At 45.8% G+C, this 19,787-nt stretch overlaps 2 protein-coding genes across 4 annotated transcripts in view; both read left to right on the top strand.

Moving 5' to 3' along the window:
• The first annotated feature begins 283 nt into the window (after positions 1–283).
• Positions 284–7,807, top strand: CKS2 (CDC28 protein kinase regulatory subunit 2). Of its 2 annotated transcripts, none has more exons than XM_006022396.2 (3): positions 284–448; positions 3,201–3,328; positions 7,480–7,807. In XM_006022396.2, exons 1-3 carry the CDS (start codon positions 402–404, stop codon positions 7,530–7,532), a joined length of 228 nt encoding a protein of 75 aa, XP_006022458.1. In that variant the 5' UTR covers positions 284–401; the 3' UTR covers positions 7,533–7,807. The 2 variants fall into 2 exon arrangements, with proteins under 2 accessions (XP_006022458.1, XP_006022457.1); XM_006022395.2 differs by having other exon boundaries at positions 284–460.
• A 1,200-nt stretch (positions 7,808–9,007) lies between these two features.
• The window catches only part of SECISBP2 (SECIS binding protein 2), a 44,691-nt gene continuing 33,911 nt past the window's right edge, over positions 9,008–19,787 (top strand). For both annotated transcript variants that reach the window (XM_006022394.2, XM_006022393.2), the window contains exons 1-5: positions 9,008–9,124; positions 11,798–11,943; positions 16,995–17,256; positions 18,422–18,548; positions 19,446–19,681. In XM_006022394.2, coding sequence (XP_006022456.1) covers positions 9,083–9,124; positions 11,798–11,943; positions 16,995–17,256; positions 18,422–18,548; positions 19,446–19,681 — 813 coding nt within the window. In that variant the 5' untranslated portion in view covers positions 9,008–9,082. The remainder of the gene's footprint in view (positions 9,125–11,797; positions 11,944–16,994; positions 17,257–18,421; positions 18,549–19,445; positions 19,682–19,787) is intronic.

The raw sequence follows: 19,787 nt of genomic DNA, 5'->3' as shown, positions 1-19,787 counted from the left end.
CGCCAACACCCCGCGGCTAAAGCCCGCTCCACAAACCCCTGCAACCGCCCAGCTCCCCAACCGCCCGTAGTGTGGGCCAGCCAATCACCGCGCCGCCGGGGCTCACGCGCAGTAGCGACGCGTCTCCAGGAACACCCCTCCACCAGCAGGAGAGCTCTACGCCCCGCCCCGCCCCCAACCGTCACACCCTGACGTCACCCCCTCACACAGCGGAGGCCTGTGAGTGGGGCGCGCGGCGCACGCGGGTGCCGGGGCCGCGCCTCCCGCGATTGGCTGACGCTGCCCGCCAATGGGCGTTGAGCAGTTGGATTCAAACCGGGTCGGGCGCGAGGACGGGCAGTTAGTCGGCGAGTGTCGCGCGTGAGGGGAGCCGGAGCTGCGTTTGTGCCGCCGCCTTCGCCATGGCCCACAAGCAGATCTACTACTCGGACAAGTACTTCGACGAGCAGTACGAGTACCGGTGCGAGCCTGGGCCATCCTCGCTTCCCTGCGCGGGGCCCTGCTGAGGGGGCGCCTTCCCGGGAGGGGCGGCCAGGGCGCGGCTGCAGCGGGACGGCACAAAGGGGCCGGGCGCAGGGCGCGGCTGCAGCGGGACGGAACAACGGGCCCGGGCGGAGGGGGCGCTGGGAGGGGTGGGGAGGTGCCTGGCATCGCGGCGGCCGGGGGAATTGCTTGCTCATCTCATGCCCGAAGGGAAAGCAGCAGTTTGGGGCTGGGGGGGAGGGAGGGGCAGGGGCTGCCCCCCCAGCGGGGGCATGGAGAGAGCTGCTGCCGAGCGCCACCACCCCCCGGGCTTGAGCCCTCAGCACAGCTCCTGGGCCAGTTCAGTTTCCTCCCCTTGCTTCAGGATTCAGGCCAGAGCACCTGCCCTGGAAAGCTGTGCCGGCCATGTGGTTCCTGTCAGGGCACCAAGAGCATTAAGGGCTTGTATTTCATGTTGGGTGGGCAGGTATTTTTTTTTTAACTTCAAGGTCTGTTTTAAGTCTCAACTCCCATGGGGAAAGCTCCTCACAGGGGTCATAAGGAGCCATCAAGACGGGCACCACTTGCTGTGTTACCCTGCACAGATAAAGCCATGGGCTAGTCCTGCCAGCAAGACTATTGCCTAGGTAGCTTTATCTTAATTGTGTTTAAAGAGATTAGGCGAAGCTTCAGTCTGTTAGAAAAGTGGTTCTCACCCTGTTTTGTACGAGGACCCGTTTATGAATATCGGTGGCCAGACCCAACCCAGTGCCCCTCACTTCTGACCCGCTGCCCCCAGACCCCACCCCCTAGTGTGTGGGGCAGGGGGGAGTGTGAAGAAGGGGGGCCCCAAGCAGCCCCTCACAGGAACTCTGCCAATCTGCAAGGGAAAAGACATAGTTTCCCAAGTTTCTCTTCTGTAAGGAGAATCCATTTGAAAAGCTTGTTTGCGACCCTCGCATATATTCTTGTGACTCAATTCTGGCCCAAGAGCTGTGGGTTGAGAAACACTGCGTTAGAATACCTTTCATCCCCTCGCCCCAAGGGTAAGCTGCCTTCACAACATTGGGCTCTGGGAGTACTTGAACTGAGATGGTGTGTGCTGAATTTCTCCTATTCCCTAATCACAGTGTGGTTTAAGAGCTCCTATTTCCTGGCTGTGCTTCTGTAACACAGGATCTTGATGTTGTCAAAACATACTTCAAAGGATTTTGTGCAAGTCTGCTGGGTTTTTATCCCAATGAATCAACTCTATAGTTAGAAGACACATGAGATGCTTTCAGGCACAAAGTGTTCTTCCCCCTCTCCCCCAATTTTGTGCTTGGATCAATTCTAGTTAGAAGACGGAGGAGACAAACTTTCAAGTAGAACAGTTACACCTATTTCTTGTCTTATTTCCTGAACCCTCACTCTTGCAACACTCTGCCCCTATTATGTGATTGTAGGAGGAAGCCATCCGTGGGAGTGTTAAAGTCTCCTGAGTTAGCAGTTGGCTGAATTTCTTGTCATACAAGTTTTTTGGCTTGAGTCAGTAGACATTGCTAATGTCTAATAGGGTATTTAGTAATGACACCACTACAGTGCTATGTAGATCAATGAAGTGTCCTAGTCTTGAGAGATTGCTGATGATCTGCATATAAGTAAACAGTAACCAAACAAAGGTCAAACTTTGATCACTGGTAAATACATTGCAGACACAGTTATTCACTTCGTCAGGTAGCATATGTGTTGCTTTATACCCTTTCCCCTTCCTCTCTGTTTTCCTTATTTCATTAGATAATGTGACAACAATTAATTCTGGGAAGCATTCTGTTCTAAATAGTCTGAAAGACATGGGAACAAATGTCTTTGACTTATGTATTTCAGTGAGGGCACTGTAGCAGAAACTTTGCAAGACAGGGAATGCACAGTACTTGAGGGTGCACCAACAGATTTTGGGGGGCCAATACTGATAGCCTATTTTTAAGGAGGCATGTCGACCGATACCAATCCGATTTCTGATTACAGCTGTGTGCAGCTAGTAAGTCTGGTGGAAGGGAAGGGATGTGGAGGCAGGGGCGCAGATAAAGGCCCCTGCAGTGAAGGATGGAATGGGGCAGGCGCTGCCCTGGCGGAGCATGGGACAGCCATGGCTTTTCTGGGGGGTGCCAAGTGGGGGGCAGCTCCCACTGCTGCACACACCCCAGGAGGGCATTGGGGGAGGGGAGGGTGCATGTGCCCCCAGATCTGTACAGGGTGGGGCTGCGTGGGGCTCTGCAGCAGGGGCTGGGGTGTGCTTGTGCTGGGTGGCAGTAGGAGCCTCCCCTTCCACCACAGCAGACTTACCAGCTGTACTCAGCTTTCTAAGGTGCCAAGCTGTGCTCCTTGCTGCCTGCATACTGCGCTGCGGCTGTACGCGTGCACGGGCATTTATTGGCCACATTGGGGCAACTTCCAATGTGATCAATTTTCTTTATAGCGGTGCCGATCGGATATCAGACAGATGTATCAGTGCATCTCTAATACTTAGCAGAATTGTTCTCAACTTGTACAAAATCTAGCTTTCAGTTTTTTTCATATGAATTGATATAGGCAAATGGGCTTGTGTATGGGTTCTTAATTGGTTGAAGTTCACGCTGGTCTTGGTACTTGGCTGGCTTGGAGCTGTGCTTAAAGCGTGGGTCTGAGGGATAGCAGTATAATTTTAGCCAGCAGGCTCCCAGGGTAATCAACAAAACTGATGATGTTGTCTCCAACAGACATGTTATGTTGCCCAGAGAACTTTCAAAGCAAGTACCAAAAACACATCTGATGACTGAAGAGGAATGGAGAAGACTTGGTGTCCAGCAAAGTCTTGGGTGGGTTCACTACATGATCCATGAGCCAGGTAAATAAAGAATTTTGTAGCTGCAAATATAACTGGTCTGGAAAGTAACAGACTCAACAGGTTCTTTTATTCCTGAAGAATACACTCTGAAATATGTGTACTTATGTATCCCCCCCACAAAAAGAAAAGGAATTTGGAGAACTTTTCCTATTGGTTTACACTTGATAGCACTCCTTAGATCAGTGCTTCTCACTGAACCTTTCTTGTACCAGGACCCATCTGTAAACATTGGTGGCCAGTCCTGACCCAGTAAAACAGCCCTCTGGCCCTGCTGGTGCCCCTCACTCCCAACCCACAGTCCTGTTGTCATTGTCACCCCACACCCAGTGTGTGAGGGTGGGGGGTACATGCCCCTGCCCCCAATTTGTGTGCCCACAGCAGGCATGGGGCTGCAACCTGACTGGACCAACACGGACAGGAGCCACCCCTGGCCCAGTGGATGAATCCTAGTGTGGGAGGATGGAGAGGGGTGATGAGACTGGCTGCTGCCACTGCCATGAACCCTGTGCCAGTTGTGGCACCAGCAGCATGAGGAGTAATGGGGGGTGTGGTTGGCCACGCTACCCTTGCTTCCTTCTGCCACCAGCTGCATGTGTGCTGGGCCATAGCTCTATCCCACATCATGGCTTGGCTGGCTGCTGCCGCTCCTTTCAGGCTGCAGCTCTACCCCAGAGGGATGTTGGGTGGTAAGCAGCATAGGCAGCCTGAGGGGACCGGTGGCGGTGGCAGCTGGGCCATGGCAGCCGGGTAGAGCCATGGCCCAGTGCACAAGCAGCTGGTGGTGGGAGGAGGCGAGGGCAGTGTGCCCCCTACCCCATTGCTCCTCGTGCAGCTAGTGCCATGGCTAGCACAGGGTTCATGACCATGGCAGCAGCGAGTCTTGCTGTGCTGGGACCCACCTGCTGGGTCACAGAAGTGGCTCCTGCCTGTGCTAACCCAGCCAGGCTGCAGCCCCATGCAAATCTGAGGAGACATGTGCGTCCCACATCTGCCAAGTCAGTTGTGGGCCCCACCCTCCATAGACTTACCTGTGGGGGGCTACAGAAGCTGTTCTCTACCCTGCCTGGCTGCCATATGCATGTGGCACCCCCTGCCTGATTGCCTTCCTCCCACTCTGCCCAGCCCTAAGAAGCCCCTTGTAGGCTGGAACTCTGCCAGCCTGCAATGGGAAACCTGCACTTTCCCACATTTTTCTGTGATTGTTCATGACCTTTTCAGATATTCTTGCAACCCGCTTTTAGGTTGTGACCCATGTGTTGACAAATGCAGCTTTTAGATGACTCCAGTGATAAGCAACTTGTTACCCTCTACACTATAGAGGGGTAAGGTTAGTATAGAGGTACACCTCTGTATCCACAAGAGAAGATTCAAGCAGGCATAAGGAAGGACCTGACACTTGCATTACTCTAGCCCCAAGGTGGTCTTAAAAGGAATGAAGAAAATTGGTGGGTTTTTTGGAAAAAAGCTCAAGGATTGTTTTTGAATTTCTTTAATCTCTTCTGGAGGCTAACAAATCCTCTGAATCCTTCAAGTATAATTGCTCAGTTGCTCATTGTCCCTGGCCCTTATCAGTAGGCATCAAAACAACAGCTTGTTTGAAGCTGTTGTTTTAAAATGTGGACTTGTAGAATCAATAGCTTGTCGGATTACTCTGGTCTAACTCTTAAAAGTACAGACATAACAATTCTACAGGGGGGTAGTTATCTGTACCTGAAGTCATGTAAAAGGCAAGGCAGAATGGCACCTCTTGTACACTTGATTCAGAGAGGCATGAGCTTTCATAAGCCTTTTTTAAGATGCTATGAATATGCCTTACTGAGTAGGATTGCTTCTAACAAATTGGTACTAAAAGTTGAACAGATGTTTATACAGTTAACACTTTAGATTGGGGTGGGGCCAGATGCGGCCCACCAGGCCATTCTATCCGGCCTGCGGGGCCCCTAAAAAATTTAGAAAATTAATATTAATCTGCCCTGGGCTGCCTATCGTGGCCCTCAATGGCTTGCCAAAACAAAGTAAATGGCCCTCTGCCCAAAATAACTGCCTGCTCCTGCTTTAGATGATCTGTATACAAATGTCCAGAGTCCAGACCTTTATTTTTGGTTCTTATTACAATGGTGTCGATTAATGCTGCCATGAACTGAATTTTAAAAGGCAGTGATGAACTGCAGGTGATTTCGTGGCAGTAGGAGAAACTTGAATCTCTTACTACATCTTAATAGAGAAAAGTTAACTGATTCTTTTAAGTCGGATGCAGTATGGAAATCTTGAAAACATCACTTGGCTAATGTACTGAGACTACAAATATGCCTCTTAACTTTTAGGAAGTCTAATCAAGTAAACCAATATACATGCTAACTTTAGATTGGTGCAGCCCACTTCTCCTGTTGGTCTTTGATTTACCATATTTGCCTTGTTTAAGATTACCCTGTCACATTTTTCTATACATAATTTATATTTATGTAAAATATAAATAGGTGAATTTCATTCCAAATAGGTGGAATGAATCTGAATATAAATAATTTTCTCATGTATAAAATCTAATTATTAGAAGGTTTTCCTAAGTTTCTTCCCATCACTGCTGCAGTGGGGAAAGCTCTCTACTGCCTGCCCCTCTACAGCTGCTAAGTAGTAGGGGGGCACCCTAGGCTGTGGCCCTGGCCCCAGAGCATGGAGCTAACCTGGCATGTAATGTATAATGGTGCCTGTGGTGGATCACTCCCACTACCCACTCCATGCCCTGGATTGGCCCAGTGTACTGTGTGGAGGGCATGCCTGACTGGTCCTGGCCATACAGCAGCAGCTTTTGGGTCGGTACTTAAATCCAAGACGAGGCTTTTTCTCTCATGTTTAGGGGGTTGCGGGGAGGACACCTTTGTCTTGGATCTGAGTAAATACGGTATTTGCAAAGATCTAGTTCTACACGGAGATAAACTGCCTGGCTGTTGCCATGCTAGCAAACTCTTCTGTGGATGCAGCTTATTAGAAAAACATTTTTGCTGGGATGGCTTATACCAATATAACACATCCATACAGTATTGGAAAGTTTTTTGTTTTTATGTTTTGTTTTTGTTTGTTTGTTTTTTACAGCAGCACCACACAACTTCAACATGGATTTGTTAGTACAGTAAAACTCTCTAATTCTTGGTATAGATCTGACCTCTAAAATGGGTACAACTTGAGACAAAGCCAAAGAACTGATCAGTTCTTGTTTTTTGTTTAATAACAGTGATGCTTTTATCACTTGGCATTCTAAATCTCCAGGGATCTAAAGCTTGAGCATTCACAGAAATGTAACGCGTAATGCCACTTCTAATTTCAAGGGCCATCTATACCTTTGGTATGAAGGGTGAAATTTCAAGAGCGAAGTACTTTAGGCACCCTTTGAAGTTTTCTTCAAAGTGTAAATGAAGGGTGATTCTGAAAGCACTACATATACAGGCAGTCCTCGACTTAGAATGTTTCGAGTTACAATTCATACTTGCAATGTTTTATAAATTGACACCCTGTTTCAACTTTCTAAAGTCAGTTTCGACTTTACAATGCTTGATCTGACGCGACGCCATGCCAGCAAACAAATTTGCTGTCACACCCATCTTCCTGGAGAACATCTGTCCAAACTTCCTTGTACACTTTCTTTAAGAAAGCAGACAAGACTCCAGAAAAACCTACAGCCAAGACTCCCCAGAGATCTCCAGCCAAGAGCCCTTCAAAAAGTCCACCAAAGTCACCTCAAAGAAGTCCTTCCAAATCAATGAGATTACTATTTACAATATAAATACAATTAATGTAGCTATATTACTCATCTATAATTGAATAAGCACAAACTTCTGGGGTATTTTTGGTGAAAATAGGGTATCGGGCCTTGGTTCGGGAACCAATCCCCCACTTACAACATTGTTTCTTATTAGAAAAATTGGTTCTGTTACAACACTTTGACTTGCAATTGGTTCCTGAAAACTGTCTTGTTGTAAGTCTGAGGACTGCCTGTACATTTAAAAAAAAACAAACAAACCACTTAATTAAAACTAGCAGCACTGGAAAGCTGCTGCACATAGGTGAGGTTGATTTAAACCGAATTACCTCTACCTCTGTATAGGTAGTGTACTTAAACTTGGTTTGGCTTAGTTTTTGTTTTCTTATTTCCACAGAACCACACATCCTTCTCTTTAGAAGACCACTTCCGAAAGAACAGCAAAAGTGAAATTTTATTTCTGGAAATCTTCTTTCAAATCTTCTGGAACTTTATGTATATGAGTGTATATATGTTGGTAGTATTCAGTGAATACTTGAAAAATGTATGAAACCTACATCCATACCTGTGCATGAGCTGTATTATTCACAGCAACAGAGCTCAGTCAAATGCAATTCCAAGTAGGCTGCTATGGTGTTCAGACTAATGAAGTTATCTTTTTCTTTACTCTTAATATAAGTGCCTATTTGTCTTTTCAATGAACTACTTTGTTTAATAAAGTTTAAATGTTGCATATTGTGTTGCTTGTCTTTCTCCAAAGCTCAGTGTGGACTTTGGCATTTAAATTCCTTCTTAAGGTTTGAGGTGAAAGAACAAACTGCTTTCACTGAATTTCTAAAACCATGGAAGAGAATTTTTAGATGTTGGTCTAAAGTTATAGTGGTGTGCTAGTCAAAACTTCTTAACCTAGTAGGACCTATGCTTGGGGAAGCTTACTAGCCTGCTGATCACCTTGACTTGCATTATTTGGTCCTCTCACACACGCCTTAATACGGGTGGATTGTCTAAAAAGTGCAGTGAGCACTAAAGAAGCAAGGAGCAGCAACCACTTCACGTGTCAAATAAGCATCCCAAAACTACCCTCTACCTCTACTACCATGCTTGATAGTAAAAAAATCTAAGTTCCTTGCTGCTATGACAGTCCAGTCTCCATGTACCTGGCCTATGGGTTAATTTAAAGCCCTATAATTGTTAAGGGGTGGGTCTCCTTTACTGTCCCATACAGCAACCGGGACTTAAGTACATCATACATCTGAAGTCTGGCTCTTAAATCAGTTTTCATGTCACTACCTCTTGTTGCCTTTACAAACATTCCCGTCTCTTTGGAGGCACTAGGATTTCTTTCCAGGGCGATGGCAGATTGGCTCAAGCAGAGCATCTTGCGGATATGCCTGTTGACTTGGTATCTGGCACACGATGGCTGTGTTTCCCTCCCAGAAACTGAAATTAGGATTTGAGCACCAGCTGTAGGGATTAGCTCCTCGCTAGCCTAAATTCTGAGACTGGGAGCTGGGATAAACCCTTGCCTTAGTCTTTAATAGGAAAGAGGCAAGAAGTCTTCAGCTGCCCCTGGTCTTGAGCAGTTCTCACTCTGGGAAGTACCCGCAGGAGGGATGGGAAGATCTGATCAAATAAAACAAAACCACACGAGGCCCTTCAGGGATGACAAGCCCTCAGTTCCGGCACGTCTCTGGTCACAGGCCACAAGAGTCAAACGCTGGGGGGAGTCTGCACAAGCCCTCTGCCCAATGCCAGATTTCCAAGCACTTTCCAGCTACAGCATCTTTCACATCTTCCACACCCAGCCCTCCCCCCGCGCACAGCCTCAGCGCGAAGCCAAACCCCAGCCACCTGGCTCTTTCAGCCCCTCCCGGCTTCTGGCTCGGCTGCGCAACGTCATCGAACTGCGCCGCGCTGCTGACGTCTTTCTGGCGCGCGGCTGAGGGGCTTGGAGTCGGGGCCGGGGTTGTGCGGGACAGTAAAGGGGAGTCATCTCTGCCATGTCCTCGCGGGGGCAGCCGGGCCCGGGTCGCGACGCGCAGGTAAGGGAGCACCGCACTCCTGGGAACCGGGCAGAGCGGCTCCCGCCCACGGACCCCTTTCCCCCCTCACCGGCTGCGCGGTGGGTGCCCCCGGGGTGGCAGCCACAAGGGGTAGGGGGGCATTGTTGCCAGGTCTTAAATACAAAATTATATATTGGAAGCTCAAAATTGATCGTATTTTCTATAACACTGTCGTACGCTGAAAAATATGCAAATCAGTCTGCAAATAAGTCTTAGGTGCTTTATATTGCCACTCCCCAGTGAGCGAGAGAGAATTGGGTCACCAAAGGTGAAGAAGCATTTCTTTATTTCGAGGCAAGTAGTCATAAGAAAGAGCTGGCAGCAAACCCAAAAGTTGGATAACACTCTCCGAGAGAGACTTAAGTTTTGCATATGCTGCATCCATTAGCTGCCTCAAAAATGATCCCACTTTTTGAACCTGTTTACTGCTGTTGGTCGTACATTGCACAAGGGCTGAAATTATTGTACAAATACAATAATTATTGGACACCTGGCAGCACCGGGGGGGAGAGTGTTTATGCAACAGTGGAGCCCAGCGTGGCCGCCCCTGCGCATGACAGGAGACAGGTACTGTGGGTCAGAGATCTTCCTGGCGAGGCTGTATCACTTTGCGCTGCCTAATGAGCACTTCAGGCCAGTTTAAGGTGCTACAGTGTGGCCAGCCCAGGGGTGCAGAGCTCCAGGAGCCGCCCACTGTGACCATGTGACAAGGCCTGTAGGCTGTTCTCACGCTCCGCTCGTTCATGGAGCCATGACCTCGTAGTTACACTTCACATACAACATGCCGCAATAATGCGCAGGGCACCAGATGCCCTAGAGATTTCCCAGTGTGGTTTCCAGTCAGGCTGAGGTCTCTCTGACATTCAGGATCAACCCTAAATCAGGAGTAATTTTACTATTGCTGTTCTGTGCTAACCTCATTTATCTGACCAGTAACTAAGTATTAACTTCAACATAATGTAGAGTTGTTATGTTCAAATAGGCATAAATGTTTCACGTACTAGTTTTCATTGTTACATTCACATCTTATTTCAAAACAGCCAGGATAAGCATGAGAGCAGCTGAGGTAAAGCTTCCTGACTAACTCATGAATTAAAGAGAAAATGATTATCTGCATTGTGTATTGGGTTACCCCAGGGCTGCTCAAACCTCCAGCTCAGAGGCCAAATGCATCTTGCAGAGCAATGGCATCCAGCCCACGGGACTCCCCATAGGTTGGGGAATTTGCAGGCAGGAGAGTAGTAACCATTAATACTGCCACGCTGCCCTGCTGCCACATTCCCAAGCCCTGCAGCAGATCAGAGCCAGGCCATGCCTCACCCCCCCTTCCAAAGGGCTGGGTATGGGCTGGGCCATGGCCATTGGCCCCCCTCCCCCTCCTGTGCCAGTTTGGGGCCAGGCTATCTCTTGCTCCCTCTCCATATGGCCAGATGGAGTCCAGCTGTGCCAGCCCCGGGTGCCGGATTAGGACCACCAGCTGCATCTGACTTGCAGACGAACCAGGCATTGCCCATCCCGCTCACTGGGCAAAAAGGTTGAGCACCACCAGGTTACGCAAACCTCTTTAGTAAATTCCCAGTTTTCCTAGTGTTTGCTTAACCACCAGAGGGCATACTTAGTCCAATAAATTCATGTACATACTTGATCCAGTGTTGATCAAATGTTTTACAAGCAAAGTTTAATGTGCTCTTGCATGCATACAGTAATTAATTTAAATTATGTTTTTTACTGTTTAAACAATGAGAACAAAAAAGGACATTTTGCCATAGTATCTCAGTTGTAAAGAGATATGTAAACAGTTATGTTAGTATAAACAGCATCTGTTAAAATAAGTTATTCAATACTTTACTTCCTCCAAGCTCAAACTGGTGTGCCACAGGTAGTGCCATCATAAATACATGCTGGACCTAATTTAGAAGCTTCTTCACAAATGTATGTTCTGTTGATGCTGATGGCACTCCAGAAGGAGTACAGAATCATGCATGTTATTATCAGTAAATTAGTGCTTTGAAAGCCACATTAAAAACCAGTGCAACTCTCAGATTTGATCCAACTTTAAAAACACATTGATCGCTGTAGTTGCTACAAGTGTAGATATGTTTCTTACTATATTGCTAATCATGTGCTGGGAAGACTGCAAAGAAAGTGACTAATTTTAAAATTGAATGATTCTTATATTAATTATTTTACTCTTGTATATTAAATACACTTCTAGCATTTTTGATACGTAGCCAGCATGCTCTAGTGCACAGGGTCATGTCATCTGGCCTGCAGGGCTCCCAGCAGGTCCAGAAATTTGGCAGTGGGGAAGCTGCAATTAATGCTGCCACTAACCTGCCTCAACTTTTCAGACCTGTGGGAAGACCCACAGGCTGAACGACATGACCTCAGGGCTGGATCTGGTCCGCAGGCCCGAGTTTGAGCACCTCTGTTTTATAGCAATCAAATCTTCCTTGGTGTTTGTTCTCCGCCCCCCTCCCCTCTTCCATCCCCACACTTTCAATCCTTTTTTGAGAACTTTGTTGTTTTCCACCTATTTTATTAGTGACAGTGAACAAACTAACTGTTTTCTGAGTTAGTTTGAGATGAGGTTTTTTTGCTTATTTTATTAATCTCAAAATGCATGTAGCCAAAAACCCTTTTGTTTCTCAGGGCATCAAGTTATCAGCAGAGGTCAAACCGTTTGTCCCAAAATATGCGACGGTAACAGTGGCATGGTCAGAACCCTCAGAAGCATGTGTCTTGCCTAGGTACTTAACTACATGCTACCCATTTGTTCAGGAACCATCTATGGATAAGTATGTATTTTTTTCTGAATCTTGTTTCTTGGGGGATTTTAGCCTTCTGGTGTCTTGACTTTTAATACTTCTAGTTAAATTTGAAGGACTAATTAACATACAAATACTAATTAAATTAGAAGCTCTGGTGCTATAGAATTTCAAACCGTAGAAGCGATTGTTTAGTGATTTAATGGTTTAGACTTCTGCATTTCTATCAGAGGCTTATAAGTTTGGTACAGTACATTCCACTTACATGCATACCAGATAAGGGTGCAATTTGGCTAATTGCAGAACAGTGCCAATTTTCTGTTTATAGTTTAAAAGCTGCTACTACAAACCTTGGAGAATGAGGAGAGCTAGTCGGCTTTGGGGCTGTTAATACCATAGCACTAACTGCTGATAACATTATTTATAATTTTGTTAGCTGCTGGGGTATTAGCAGCTATGAAATTAACTGGCTCCCTTCATTTGCAAGGCCGCTGATAGGAAACCAAGGAGGGGAGCTAGTTATCACTGATAGTGCAGTGTTCATAAGAAGTAATATTTATATTGCACTCAGAGAAGTGCATAGTCTGGGTAATGGCATAGCTTTTTTCTTGTCTTGGGACTGTATCCTTACACAGAATGTACTCCCAAGGGCCTGACATTGCTATGGAGCATGACAGAGAAAGGAGGAGTCTTATTCCATTGAAGTGACTTCTCAACTTGTTTCAGATGTGGTCTTTGGCTCTGGAAAGCCTGGTCTACACTACGGTTTTCCTGTCAGGACTCAGTTTTGAGTGCACGTATAGTGGCCTTTGTGGCAGCAGAATTCTCCACTTTACAGGCATTTATTCTAACTATCTAGCAGAGCAAGGCTTCCGGCATTCAGCTGAAGGTGCATGATGATATTCCTGTGCCTGCAGCTGGGTGCTGTTCTGTTCAGCAACTGGTGTCCTTGCACAGGGTTTTTTGATCTCTGATGGAATAGCTGCTGTTGTGCAGTTGAATGGAGCTGCCAGATTATCTGAATGTTCATGCACTCTAGTGCAGGGGTCAGCCTTTAGATCTGGCCTGTGGGGCTGAAGGGCTTTGCCAGTGCCTATTCCCAAGCTGGGGCTGGGTAGCAAGCCTCTGTACAAGGGCCAGGCAGCTGGAAGCTGCACCTGTGTCACTTCTCCCTGCCTCCCCTTCTACCTCCCAAACTGTAGCATGGGCATATCTTCCGGCTGGTGTGGATCTGCTCCAGGGTTGGGCAGCTTCCCACTGCATCCATGCCTGAGCCAGGAGGCTGGGGTGGGGAGAAGCAACAGCAGTGCAGACTCAGCTGCTTGGCCCTGGTGTAGTTCCTCACCAGATGAAAGTTGTGCCAGTGCCACAGCCAGGGAGCAGGGGCCAAGGAGAATTGATGGCAGTGCAGACGCAGCTCCCAGTAGTTTGGCTGGCATGGTTGCAGGCAGAATCCCCTGTCACTGATACACCACCAAAGCCTCTTGGCTTGTGTTGAACTGGAGCCAGATTGTTCCACCCCATGGCTTGTAAAGATTGCTGGCCCCTGCCCTAGTGGCTTGATAGTAGTGACTGCTCACTGTTGTCAGAATTTCTAGTGTAAGAGGCATCTTAGTGAAGATGGAGCATCAGTCCTTAGGTGGTAGAATTGCCACCATGAATATGGCTGGGAGAAATAATGGGTACTTATAATGAGCTATAGAGAAACTTGTCTTTGGGTGAATGCTTACTATAAAGTGAGTATCCATTGTCTAATAAAGAGACTTCAAGGTGCTTTAATTTTTTGGCAAAACATTGTTTATAAGGTGAAATTAGTAAGAATAGTATCAAGAACATACATTTAATATTCCTGTTTTTTATTCAGGTGTAGAAATCTAGAAATAAAGCACTATATTTTAATGTGCATTAGGATAAGAATTACTGTATTTACTCCCATGTCACATGCAGTTATCCTAAAAAATCAGCCCTTCAAAATTTGGGTTCATGTCTTAAGTGGGGAGGCTGATTTTTTTTCTGCATTGAAGTGGAGGAATAAAAGCATAGAGATGCTGTAATGGCGGCTTTGCTCGTCTCCCTGCAGGCCCCATGTAGGAAAAAGGAGGTTCACTCTTCAGGTTCAGAGCTACAGCTTTAACCTTCTCACAGCTACTGCTAAATTGACAGTAGCTTTTGGCTGAGGAAAAACTTTACAGCAGCTACAAGAGGGTTAAAACTCTAGCTTTTGCTGATGCTGAAGAGTAGGGGTGCACCGATAAAGATTTTCTGGGCTGATACCAATAGCCGATTATTAACTAGCCATATTGGCTAATACTGATCCAATTACCGATATGTAACTGGTTAGCTTGGAAAGCAGTGTCTGACTAGTAAGTCTGTTGGGGGAAAGGGGAGAGGGGCAGGTGCTGCCCAGCTGGGTTGGAACGTGGGGTGGAGTCATGACATGTCTGGGGTGCAGGGAGGGGGTGATGGCTCCCACTGTTGCATGTGCCCCCCAGATCTGTGCATGGGGCAAGGGCGGGCTGCCGCCGTGTGCTATGGGCTGCCACTGGCCTCTTCCCAGTGGGGGTGGGACTGGGCTAGGCTGCACTGGGGGGTGGGGGGGAGAAGGTACAGCCACCCCAAAATTCACCATAGCCCTCCCTGTAGCTCCCTCTCCCAACACTGCCCACCCCACCTGGCCTGAGCACAGCCCTGGCCCCAGACTGCAGTAGGCAGCCTGTCCTTATCCCGCGCACAGATCTGGGGGCCACATGCCCCCATGCCTCCCCCGGGGACGCTTACAGTGGTGGTAGCAGCCCCCTCTGTGCCCCCCAGATGAGCTGCGGCTCCATCCCATGCTGTGCCCCAGCTGTTAAGCACCTGCCCCTGCCCCACTCCCTCTCTCACCACAGGTGCCTCAACCTGCCCCCACGCACGCTGCTTTCCCTTCCCCACGTTCCTTCCCCACAACAGACATACCGGCTGGACGCCGCTCTCTAAGCTGCCGGGCTGCACTCCTGGCCACATGCATGCTTGCAGCTGTGTACCTGCATGCAGCATTCATCAGCAACATTATTAGTCACATCAACCAAAAAAAGATGATTGCCGGTAATGTCAATTTTCCTTTTATCGGTGCCAATATGATATGGACTGATGTATTGGTGCACTCTGCAGGGAGTCAGGACTCAGCCACAACTCTGGGAAAACCTTTTAGTTCCTTCATTCTGTCTTCCCAAAGCAATGTGTTTGTGTTATTTGGCAGGAGAATGATATGCAGGAAAATATAGTGAGCAAGTCTTGTAACAGTTGCTTATTCATAATATTCTGTGGAAATCCATTGTAGATTCTTGAAGCTATTATCTTTGGTTTAATTTTGGTCATAATGGCAGTAGCCTATTAAGCTCATTTATATCTTTGAAAGCCTATAAATGTTGTGTTCTCTCTCTTTTCTTTTGTTTTATATTTGACTGATTCGTTTTCCCATATAGGCAATCTTGGTATTGTTAACAAATAATAGATTGTTGTTACTTGATCAGTGAGTGAGTGACTACAGCTTGATTTATGACATTTTCCAAATTAAAAAATTAGTGGCAAGCACCAGCATTGTGATCCAGATGCATTTATATTAAGTTTCCATTGTTAAGGATTTGTCAAACCTTAATCATTGTTATCCTTTCCCTTTCCGGGTATAAATTTTGATGGACTGAAGTCAAAATAACTTTTATTACCAGAAAAATGCAACAGACAATGTAAAATACATTATCCAAAGTATCGTTTTTTTGGACTGGAATAGACAACTGATAATAGGAAGTTGTTAAATCTTTGAATCTGGTGCATTCTTAAAATGTTTTTTCAAATTGGACATGCATAAGTTAACCAAGGGTGACTGGTTGGGGGGGCAGCAGCGGCCAGTTGCTGACTGGGGGGAGGAATGCTGGTGGTGCTTCTCTCAGAGCCCCCACTGTTCGGCGGGTGCTAATTTCAGGTTGGGCACTGGCCAGCGCTTCTCTCAGTGCCCCTACTCCCTGGCTGGCAAGGCCAATCTCACAGGGGGCACGTGCCCCCTCCCCCCCCCATACACCCCTCCATACTATGAAATTAACATTTTTTTCATACTGATCATCTTGTTGTATTTTCAGAAGCCATATTTAACAGTTTTTTTTAAAGCTATGAAATGTATTTCAACCACTTACCATCTAAAGCATTCCTTATTATATTTTATCAGATTATATCCTTTTCTAGATTGCAATATTCATGCTTCTGGATTTAAATATTATTGTACAACAAGGTTCCTTACTTAGTTTTCTGAAGTCAAGTGCAGTAGTTTTATCACTTAGATTAGAATTACAAGCCCATGTCATTTTAAGCTACCTCTTCACTGCAGGAAGCTTGCCAGAATTAAATAAAGGACTTGGTGACAAATTTTAAAACTGAAATAAGGAAGTATAACTTTAAAGAAAACTAAAAACTATGAGTAACATAGTTACTCATAGAACTTTTATATTTTCAAATATCAAGAAAGAAACATTTAATAACATTTCTCAATCATCTGTTAAATGAAAACATTTTAAATTTTAGAGGGTCGGGAATTCTTGTGAGTGATATCTTACAGTGAACCAACTTTGTCTGGTATAGACATATAGCATGTACAGACATTTGCTCTCCAAGGAGAAACTCTCCTGGAAATGATTTAACTTTGGTTGTTCCCAGGTTATTTTTCTCTTGGAGTGGCCATTTTTATCTTGAGAGAAAAAGCCTGAACATCTGTACACTGGTGGTTTCTCCTGGGAGACCAGCAACTCTCCCAGGAAAAAGTGAATGTCTGTATGAAGCCATAAGCAAGCTTCTTTCTTCAGGCGTGATAAAGATAATACCCACAAGAATTCTTGCTTCTCACATGTCTCCTGGATCATCACAGCAGCAGCACCTCAACAATACCAAAACAGTTTAATTTTTAGGCATTGTTGGTAGTGCCTTTGTTGGTAAAGCTGTTACCTAGCAATGAATAAATGTCTAATTGATGTTGTGGAGAATTCTGTTCTTAGTAAAACATCTTCCTTGGTATTGAACACATTCTTCCATTAAGGGATGGTATGTTTATTTAGGCAACATGCGTGTACTGAAGACGTGTCCTGGGATGGCTCTTCATCTCTCTCTCAAAGTACATCTCGTAGTGTTATGAGAAGTGCTCCACTTGGTGAATACTCCAACTCGCCTTACTCATCTGATGTTGCACCAAATGTATATCCCATAGCCAGCTCACACCATGATCATAATGACTTTAAATACCACAGTCGTTCCAAGATAGCTAAGGACTACATCGAACAAACGTGTCCAGTCAGACATGGGACTAGGAATATTTCTAAGGTGAGCACGTTCTACGCTTTAAATAGAAATGACCTTAAGTCAGTCTTTTTCATATTTTGTTAACTTTAACATTAACAATGTATACTTGTTAATAACAATTAATAATGATTAGGTCTTGTAAAAACAGTGAACAGCATTTTTGATGTTGACATCTTTGGTCTATATCTGATGTTGGCTTTAAATTTAGGTTTTGTAAAGTAAGAGAACCTTGGCCAGTAGAAATCATTGCATGAAACTTCTAAGATTCAAGTAAACAGTTTTTTTATTTATGTGCATTGTGCTGTGTAGGGCTGCCAATTCTTGCAGTAGTTTCACAAGTACTGCAGTTTGTAGCATTAATATTGGCCAAAGAACATATATTGCCTAAGGTGAGATCTCTGCCCGAAGTTAAACTGTGCCTACCCTTTGTAGATAGTTCACATCAGCCTAGCTAAGCTGTCCCAGAATTGGCCAGAGGTAATATACAGCAGTGGACAAAGTTGGGTCTGAGTTTCATTCAGAGTATAAGGGAAACACTGGCCAAGAGTAGTTTTTGCGGGGATGGGATGAGAAGGAGGGACTAGACACTGAGTGAAAAGAGAGCTGGGAATAGCTGCTGTCATTCAGAAAGGAAGAGAAGATCACCTGGTTGGCTCCATGTCCGGGAGTTAAGTAGAAAGAATGAGGAGGAGAAGAGACCTATTGAAGCACCCTCCATTGAGCAACAAGCCTCAACAGGGCACAAAGGAGAGGGATTAGATGGGTGCCTGGGGAAGGGTGGATGCTAGAAGTTCTTCCTCTTCATCTTATCCTCTTCCCCAGCCTTTAGGATTAAAACAGAGGAGGCCTCACAACTGTGCTTCCAATTTTTGTGGGCACCTCAGGATGAATTTGCTGAAATACATTGAGAGAAATGGGCGAGTTCTGCAAGTTCAAAAACTGGGAAACTAACAAAAATGCATTGCTGAGCCATTTGTATTATCGCTGGTCTATCATGCCTTTTGCAATTGGGGGTGTGGCTGAGCTTTTCAGTCCAGGCCACCATTCCTGCAATTGCATCCAGTCACTTTGCGTGGACCCTTGCTCTTGTGTCAAGGCCTCCTGATATTGCTTTCCACTGAATTTGGTCAGTGCTTCACCAGTCTTGAAAAGTGTGTCATGTAACGTATTGCTGTATTTTCTACAGAGGAGTTCTAAAGATGATGAGCAGAAATTGGATAAGAAAAAGCCTGAAGGAAATGACACATTTGACAAAATGGCAAATAGAAGATCTCTTCAAACTTCTGCATATGGCAGAAATTCTTTGAATCAAGGTACAAATAACATATTTCCTGATTAAAAATTATATAGAGTGAAATTAAAATTCTTAGCTATTTATTAGCTCCTAGTTTAGTTTGAGTGCATGCTTCTAAATCTAGAGGTGCCAAATTCACGGATTTAGAGATGTGGAAAAATGACTTCTTCAGGTGACTCACTTTTTGAGAGAGAACTATAATTAGGGACATACTTAATTTGTGATTTTGCAGAAACTGTGGAATCAGGCATTGTCTGTAAAATCCATGAAATAAAAAAAAATTACTAAAAAGAAAATGCTGGCTTCTCAGTGGGAGCCAGTGGTCCTCCTGGCCTCACAGCCTGCTGGGGGAGGGGGGGTTGCCAACGCAAAGGGGAGCAGCCAAGATGGTGGCCACCTGCCCTGCCACCAATCCTCACCACTGATTTGCTAAGAGGGCTGCCCGTCACATGGCCACACCTCTCCACCAATTAGTGGTGAAGGGTGGAGGTGCATGATGAACAGCCGACTTGGCCAATTAGCGATGAGGGCCGGGGGGGCAGACAACAGACAGCCTTCTTGGCAAATCAGTGGCAAGGGCGGGGTAACCGGACCCCCTTGGCCAGTCAGCAGTGAGGGGTGGGCTCGTCACAAAAAGGCTGTGAAATCAGCTCTGTATGTGGCCTGTGGAAATCCCTTTCACTTGCCACAACTTAAGTAGATCCCTAACTGTAATAAACTAATTTGCTTACTGCAAAATAACTGGATGATGTAACCTGTGTTGCAATTGTTGCAGAATTTTCTACATAAGTTATTGTTTGAGCTAAAATAGTTATCATTGTGCTTAGATTGCAGATGGATGCAATAAAAATGTAGATATAATTTAATGATTTCTAAAGAAACGGTTTGCTTCTTTGACTTTGTGTGTTTTAAACAGACAGGTGTAATAAATTTATGAACAGGAAATCAAAGCAGGTTCCAAAAAGTGAAATTGTTCCAAAACCCGCCTTTCAAGTTACCCTTTCGGATTTCCCCGAGTTGCAGAGTTTAGGAAAAAATAATGTACTGGACCTACCAAAACATAAACATGGGCCATCAAGTCCAGTTGAAGATGATGTTACGCTCCCGCGACGACCACTGAGAAGGCAGACTTCTGCATTGGGGACCACAAGGGTGAGTTGCTGATTCCATGTTAAAACCTTATATGATATTTTACAAAACAAATTGTTAAAAGGAGGAAACAGGAGATTACATAAACAAGCAACAGGTACCTATTCAA

This window comes from Alligator sinensis, unplaced genomic scaffold, assembly GCF_000455745.1.
Source record: "Alligator sinensis unplaced genomic scaffold, ASM45574v1 scaffold665_1, whole genome shotgun sequence".
NCBI classification, from domain to species: domain Eukaryota; kingdom Metazoa; phylum Chordata; order Crocodylia; family Alligatoridae; genus Alligator; species Alligator sinensis.
The sequence above is the reverse complement of the archived record's forward strand: the minus strand, read 5'-3'. Positions and strand labels throughout refer to the sequence as shown.

What these genes read in the sequence shown, in the direction of transcription:
- CKS2 (XM_006022395.2), top strand. Translation starts at nt 402, where the DNA reads ATGGCCCACAAGCAGATCTACTACTCGGACAAGTACTTCGACGAGCAG. An exon ending in GACGAGCAGTACGAGTACCG is followed by an intron (nt 461 to 3,200) that starts GTGCGAGCCTGG and finishes TGTCTCCAACAG; the next exon opens with ACATGTTATGTTGCCCAGAG. An exon ending in CTACATGATCCATGAGCCAG is followed by an intron (nt 3,329 to 7,479) that starts GTAAATAAAGAA and finishes TTATTTCCACAG; the next exon opens with AACCACACATCCTTCTCTTT.